General features: G+C 40.7%; 1 protein-coding gene across 1 annotated transcript in view; it reads right to left on the bottom strand.

Annotated features, from left to right (window-relative positions):
- Positions 1–420: 420 nt before the first annotated feature.
- Positions 421–7,363, bottom strand: part of LOC131521320 (tripartite motif-containing protein 16-like) — a 16,959-nt gene continuing 10,016 nt past the window's right edge. Inside the window, exons 2-6 of the mRNA XM_058745927.1 lie at positions 6,194–6,277; positions 5,925–6,113; positions 2,670–2,829; positions 2,482–2,529; positions 421–2,261 (exon numbers count right to left, since the gene is read on the bottom strand). Coding sequence (XP_058601910.1) covers positions 1,741–2,261; positions 2,482–2,529; positions 2,670–2,829; positions 5,925–6,113; positions 6,194–6,277 — 1,002 coding nt within the window. The 3' untranslated portion in view covers positions 421–1,740. The remainder of the gene's footprint in view (positions 2,262–2,481; positions 2,530–2,669; positions 2,830–5,924; positions 6,114–6,193; positions 6,278–7,363) is intronic.

Consider the following 7,363-nt stretch of genomic DNA (forward strand, 5'->3'; position numbering starts at 1 on the left):
GTTTTTGGGGTGTGTCTAAAAAAGAGCTGTTTTGGAGTGTATCGCTTTAAATGCAAATGAGCTGCATTTTCCAGCCCCGTCTCCAGAAGAGACGTAGCATATTTGTCTCTCTGCAATGCATATCTACTGCAATAAACAGCCTGTAGAAGCAACATAACTGAGAGCGAGAGAACCGGTGTTCAGCCGTACATATGGGAAGCCAAATGCACTGAATGTGCGACGAAACATGTTACTGGGCTCGAGAGCTAATCTCGCAAGTGCGACGCTGATCAAATAAAATACTTCAATAATGTACGCACACAAACACGATTAAAATTCTAAGCACTATAACGACATGACATTCAGAAAGGAGTCTGGAGTGATAAACGTATTTAGGCAGATTTTGAGGCACATTACCTTGAAAAATGAAAGTAATCCACTGCATCCTCTGCAACTCAGATGTTGGGAGAAAATGAAGACTCTTACTTTCAGTCTTACATCCAAACACAGAGCATTGGGATTGCTTATGAGACTTTGTTGACTTAGGCTGCTCGAGTGCAGAGAAAATTAGAGGACAGTGTACAACCGCTGAGGGCAGAAACCATAGCAATGCAGGTCTGTCAATCAAATCAATCAAAACCACGGTGGCCCGGCCCTATGCACTGTGACGTCACATGTGTGAGGATCAAAACAGCAGGCCTAGTGAGACTGACTTGGTTTAAAGGGGTTTAAATATGAGGAGTGGTTAGATTTTTATCATTGCATTTTTATCATCGCCAACCAGTGTTAATTTGAAATGTAATGCATTACAATAGTGCATTACTCCCTAAAAAAGTAACTAATTACATTACTTAGTTACTTTTTATGGAAAGTAATGCGTTACGTTACTTTCGCGTTAATTTTTAAATATGAGCAGGGCTTGATTGTTTTTAATATAATAAGTTCTATTTATAGCAAATGTAAAAGCTCTTTCACACAAAAAAGTGTAATGAATAAACCTCAGGCTGAAGGAAAAGTAAATTCACATCTGTACAGTAGAATGCAGGAGAAAAAGGTTCAACACTCTTCAGCAATAAAAAAAACAAAACAAAAAAACAATGAAGCACAATTGTTAGTTAATCTAAAGTAATTTTTTCTTATTAGTATGGTTGAACTGGATCATCAAAGGTCAGCAGCAAAGACATTGGTTAACAAAATGGGATTAGATACATTTGTGTTATTTAACATTTAATTATTGCAGGTTTGCATCACATTTTTGAAAAAGTAACAGATATTTTCTTGTAAATTAAAAAGTAATGCGTTACTTTACTAGTTACTTGAAAAAAAGTAATCTGATTATGTAACTCTCGTTACTTGTAATGCATTACCCCCAACATTGCTGCCAACACAAATTTATATCCAAACACCATGTAAAAGTGGATTTTGCATAATAGGTTCCCTTTAAACTATTTGGTTTTGAATACAGCAATAACTTAACTGAACATCTTGTGTACTGTTGAAAATGAATTGTGTAACCAACTGTTGAATCTTGTTCTTTGTGTAATGTTGTGTTTCTGATTCTGTGATTTGTTGGCTATTTATTAGATTTATTTATTTTTTTAAATTTTGTTACACTATGCACCTAAAGGATTGCATTCAATTTCATTGTAATGGAACAACGACAATAAAGATATTCATTCATTCATAACAGCTCAATGTTTCTGATTTATCATGCAGCTCAAGTATTATGGGTAGAATATCTCATCAGTCTATTCTGATTCATCAACACAGTTTCACTGATGATCCTTTATGAACATTAAACCCAGGATAGAGCGGCTGAGTGAATGTGGTCTGGACTGTGTGGATGAGGCTCATTGTGTCAGAGACGCTGTAGAAGGACAGAGTTCCTGCACCGTGATCCACAAACACTCCTATTCTACTGCTGATGGACTCTACAGAGACAGCAGTCTCAATCTTATTGTGCCAGAATGTGTATTTGGAGGGAGAGCAGAACAAACACCAGGACTGATCGTTAGATCCAAACTTACACTCACCCCGTCCCTTCCTGCTGATGCTCTTATATGACACTGATATACGCACACCATTATCTCCTCTCCACTCCAGCTCCCAGTAACAGCGTCCACACACACTCTCTCTACACAACACCTGATGATACACATCAAATCTGTCTGGATGATCAGGATACAACTGATCTCTGGAAGCAACAACAATCACTCTGTTGTTCTCAGACAGACGGAGGTATTTATGTGGTGTGTTCAGATCCAGAGTGAGCTGATGGGAATCTGATGGAGATAAAACATCAGAATCAGGAATTATGAATCTGTTTGATCTTTTCATGTAGCTGAACTCTTCATGTTCATGTTCAGTGTATCATCAGTGTCTCAGTACAGATGACCAGATATCTGTGCAAATCATCATTTACATCATCAATTCTTTCACCTTCTACAGGAAGAACATGAACACACTTAGTGAATTTTTCTGCTTGTTTTCTTACTGACTTACATCGTAGGAAGTCGTTCCTGGTCCTGGGAACAATGTCGGTGACTGTGGCTGTGGATATCAACAGACATGAACAGTGTGATTCTCATGATCCTGCATCCATTCCTAAGACATTTCTAATATGATGTTCTCCATGATATGAGATGATGATGGACTCGTTTCTGAGAGCAGATGAATCTCCAGGACTTTACCTCTGTCTGAGATCTTCTTGAAATCCTCTTTGTAGAAATCCTCCAGTTTGTCTCTCAGCTGATGGACAGATTCTCTCAGATCATCAGAAGAGACGAGAGAACTGAAGAGATCATCATTTACGTCTGTAGATTCAGGAGGTGCTGAGAGAGACTGGAAACTCTACAGAAATCAGAAATCAAAACTCATCAGCTTCACACTTAACCCAATAACCTGCACCAACATCAGATTTGACTGATCTTTAGTAACCCACCTCAGTCCAGCACTTTCACAGCATCAGCTTTATTCTTCTCATATTCATTATATCACATTAGAGCTACAGCTTCTAGTATTTGCTGCTTACAATATATGTGAACTTTCTAAAGCAGCTCAAAGGCTACGATTAGATTGACCATTATTTATAACTTTAGAGCTGCTAGAGACACTGAAACAAGGACCCTTAAGACACGCTCATGTTTGGTTTGGTTCCAATATGCTGAAGCATTTCTAATATACAGCCTCACTTCATGTTTGGGGTCTTTATGGTCAAACTTTATCAGGTTTGCTGATCACCTGATCTAATTTTGATGAATGTTACTCAGAATTAGTACTATCACGTTCACTGATTTCACCGTAACATAATGAATCAGAAGCAAAAATTTGGTAAAAGGTTTGTTGGTCTGTTGGTGGCACTATTGGTGTTTGACAGCTAAATACACTGCTCAAAAAAATTAAAGGAACACTTTGAAAACACATCATATCTCAATGGGGAAAAATATCATGCTGGATATCTATACTGATATGGACTGGGTAATGTGTTAGGAACGGAAGGATGCCACATCGTTTGATGGAAATGAAAGTTATCAACCTTTAGAGGGCTGAATTCAAAGACACCCCGAAAATCAAAGTGAAAAAATGATGCAGCAGGCTAGTCCAGGCTAGTCCAACTCAAAATGGTACTCAGTAGTTTGTATGGCCCCCACGTGATTGTATGCATGCCTGACAACGCAGGGGCATTCTCCTAATGAGACGACAGATGGTGTCCTGGGGTATTTCCTCCCAGATCTGGACCAGGGCATCACTGAGCTCCTGGACAGTCAGAGGTGCAATCTGGTGGCGTCGAATGGCCGGAAACATAATGTGCCAGAGGTGTTCTATTGCATTTAGATCAGCCAAGCGTAGGGGCCATTCAGTGGTATCAATTCCTTCATCCTCCAGGAACTGAGGCCGGCCATTGTTGTGCACCAGGAGGAACCAAGGACCCACTGCACCAGCGTAGGGTCTGACAATGGGTCCAAGGATTTCATCCTGATACCTAATGGCAGTCAGGGTGTCATTATCTAGCCTGTAGAGGTCTGTGCGTCCCTCCATGGATATACCTCCCCAGACCATCACTGACCCAAATTGGTCATGCTGAACGATGTTACAGGCAGCATAACATTCTCCACAGCTTCTCCAGACCCTTTCACGTCTGTCACATGTGCTCAGGGTGAACCTGCTCTCATCTGTGAAAACCACAGGGTGCCAGTGGCGGACCTGCCAATTCTGGTGTTCAATGGCAAATGCCAATCGAGCTCCACGGTGCCAGGCAGTGAGCACAGGGCCCACTAGAGGACGTCGGGCCCTCTGGCCACCCTCATGAAGTCTGTCTCTGATTGTTTGGTCAGAGACATTCATACCAGTGGCCTGCTGGAGGTCATTTTGTAGGGCTCTGGAAGTGCTCATCCTATTCCTCCTTGCATAAAGGAGCAGATACCGGTTCTGCTGATGGGTTAAGGACCTTCTATGGCCCTGTTCAGCTCTCCTAGAGTAACTGCCTATCTCCTAGAATCTCCTCCATGCTCTTGAGACTGTGCTGGGTGACACAGCAAGCCTTCTGGCAAATGCCATCCTGGAGGAGTTGGACTGCCTGTGCAACCTCTGTAGGTTCCAGGTATCGCCTCATGCTACCAGTAGTGACACTGATCCTAGCCAAATGCAAAACTAGTGAAACACAGTCAGAAAAGATGAGTAGGAAAAAAATTGCCAATGGCCTCCACCTGTAAAACCATTCGGTAACACTTTATTTTAGGGTCTCTTAACTAGTTGCTTATTAGCATGCATATTACTAGAATATTAGCCATTTATTAGTACTAATTAAACACATATTAATGCCTTATTCTACATGACCTTATTCTAAATCCCTAATCCTACCCAATACCTAAACTTAACAACTACCTTACTAACTATTAATAAGCAGCAAATTAGGACTTTATTGAGGGAAAAGTCGTAGTTAATAGTGAATTAGTGTTCCTTATTCTAAAGTGTTACCAACCATTCCTGTTTTGGGGGTCATCACATTGTTGCCCATGGTACACCTGTTGTTAATTTCATTAACACCAAAGCAGCTGAAACTGATTAACAACCCCCTGTGCTACTTAACTGACAAGATCAATATCCCAGGAGTTTAAGGCTACGTCCACATGAAGACAGAGCTTTCCCTATCCGATCTTTTTTTCTTTTTCGTCTCAAGAAATATCTGCGTCCACAAGAAACCACGAAACCGACACAAAACGATGTAGAATACAATGCAGACCAGCATGTGGAACTGTAATTCTCCCACAGAGATACACTAAAAACGGAGAAGAAGACTTGGACTATGCGCATAAACCTTGCGCACGGTATACAAACGAACATTAACACAGATTTATTAATCTGTGTTAATGTTAGTTAATAAAAAGACAATCATTCAGTGTTTGTTCATGTGTTTGTTGCTGTTACGTGACGTAGCGGAGTCTGCTTAGGGGCGAGACGTGGGCTGATGACATCATTGTTTGAGAAAATATACGGATTCGCTGTCCACACGAATACGCAAGGGTGGCGTTTTCAGATTTATCCACTCTGGAACCCGGTTTCAAAAAATATTGGTTTCACTCTCCCAAAACACCAGATCCGTCAGGACGAAAAGCCTATACGATACAAAATTTATGCATATACAGCTAAACGTGTCTCCGTGTGGACGGGGCCTAACTGACTTGAAGCCATACTCTGATTAAAAAGTGTTCCTTTAATTTTTTAAGCAGTGTATATCTTCCAGAAGAAAGAGCTCAGAAAAATTATTCCTAAGAGATTTTCAAAGCTATTTGTAAGTGGCTTCTCTTTCAAAAGAAGATGATCAGATGAGAGTCTGACTGATGATTATATAATAAGACACTCATGAAGTGTTTCTCTGTGAGTCTCGTGTCACAGCAGGATCTGCTCAAGTCCACTATGACCCTGTTCTTCTAGATGTGTGTTACCTGCAGGAACTGGATGTGATCCTGTGTGTGTGAAAGCTGCTCCAGCTCAGCGTCTCTCCTCCTCAGATCATTGATCTCCTGCTCCAGTCGCTCCAGTCGTCCTTCAGCTCGACTCACTGCAGTTTTTTGCTGATCTCTGATTTTAGTTAAGATCCTCTCACTGTCCTCCACTGCTGTCTGTGCAGAGCGCTGTTAGGACACACAGTGATTCAGGCTTCAGTGAGTCTGAACTGAGACTGAGACAAACTTCTTTTCTTCTCCAGACTCACCTTCTGAGACTCCACAGCCTCTCTCAGCTGCTGAAGATCTTTCTTTCTCTGCTGGAACGTCTTCTGCGTCTCCTTCAGCTGCTTCTGCAGAATAAACGGATGATAGTGAATCTCACAGAAAATTACTGGCACTAAATCATCCTGCAGGAGCTGGCGCTCTCCCTGACAGTGGCAGGTCGCAGCGCCACTTCCGGTGGCATCCCCAGGTGCCACGGCAGCTGCCAGGCCGTTTCTGGCAGCTGCCATATTTCTTGTGGCAGCTGCCAACTGGTTGTTCCTGGCAGCTGCCAGAGTTCGTGGCAGCTGCCACGGTTTTTCTCGCCGTTTCTGCTGTTTGCTCGGTAAAAACTACGCTGTTCTCAGTGGCGAGTGATGGTGTTTTAAAATATTAAGGCAAAGTTCCCACAGGTGTCTTATTTATTATTATTGTTATTATTATTGTACATTTTTATGTATCAGCTGCCAAAGTTCGTGCCAGGAGTCACGATCGTTTGTCGCCGTTTCTGCTGCGACCAGAATATGAACCCAATAAGCTAAATTGCATAAGCATTTTCCCATAAAGAACATACACATAAGAAGTGCTTAGCTGTATAGACAGTATATAAGCACGTGTATACTATATACAGGTGCATACCCATCATTTCAGAAGTGAGGGGGATATAAATATTTTATATATATATATATATATATATATATATATACACACACAGTGCCTTGCGAAAGTATTCATACCACTTCATATATACAGTATATATATACATACTAGGAATATAGGAAACTTTATTTTTTTCTCTTATTTCTTTCTTTTAATTGGCTTAGAAATCAGATACACTGTCGGACAATAAACAATAAATGATTTGTTAATGTACTACAAACACTTTTTTTTCATTTTTATCACATATAAGGCAGAATAGTTTCTGTACTGTAATAAATGCTATGTCAAGTAGCACTGAATTGTTCATATACTTCATTTATTACCTGGAGATGACTGAAAAAAGCACAAATAAACCATATATTGTGGCAATCGTGTGTTTAATGTCTTCAGAAAACACAGTGATAGCTGGACGCTTTTGTCCATATTAGGGATTTCCTGGTAAGTTGTAAGTTATTACTTCTATATGAGTCTGTCTTGCACTTTCTGCACCGTCCGGCTTCGTGTATGACTTATAA

The sequence above is a fragment of the Onychostoma macrolepis genome, chromosome 16 (assembly GCF_012432095.1).
Source record: "Onychostoma macrolepis isolate SWU-2019 chromosome 16, ASM1243209v1, whole genome shotgun sequence".
NCBI lineage: Eukaryota > Metazoa > Chordata > Actinopteri > Cypriniformes > Cyprinidae > Onychostoma > Onychostoma macrolepis.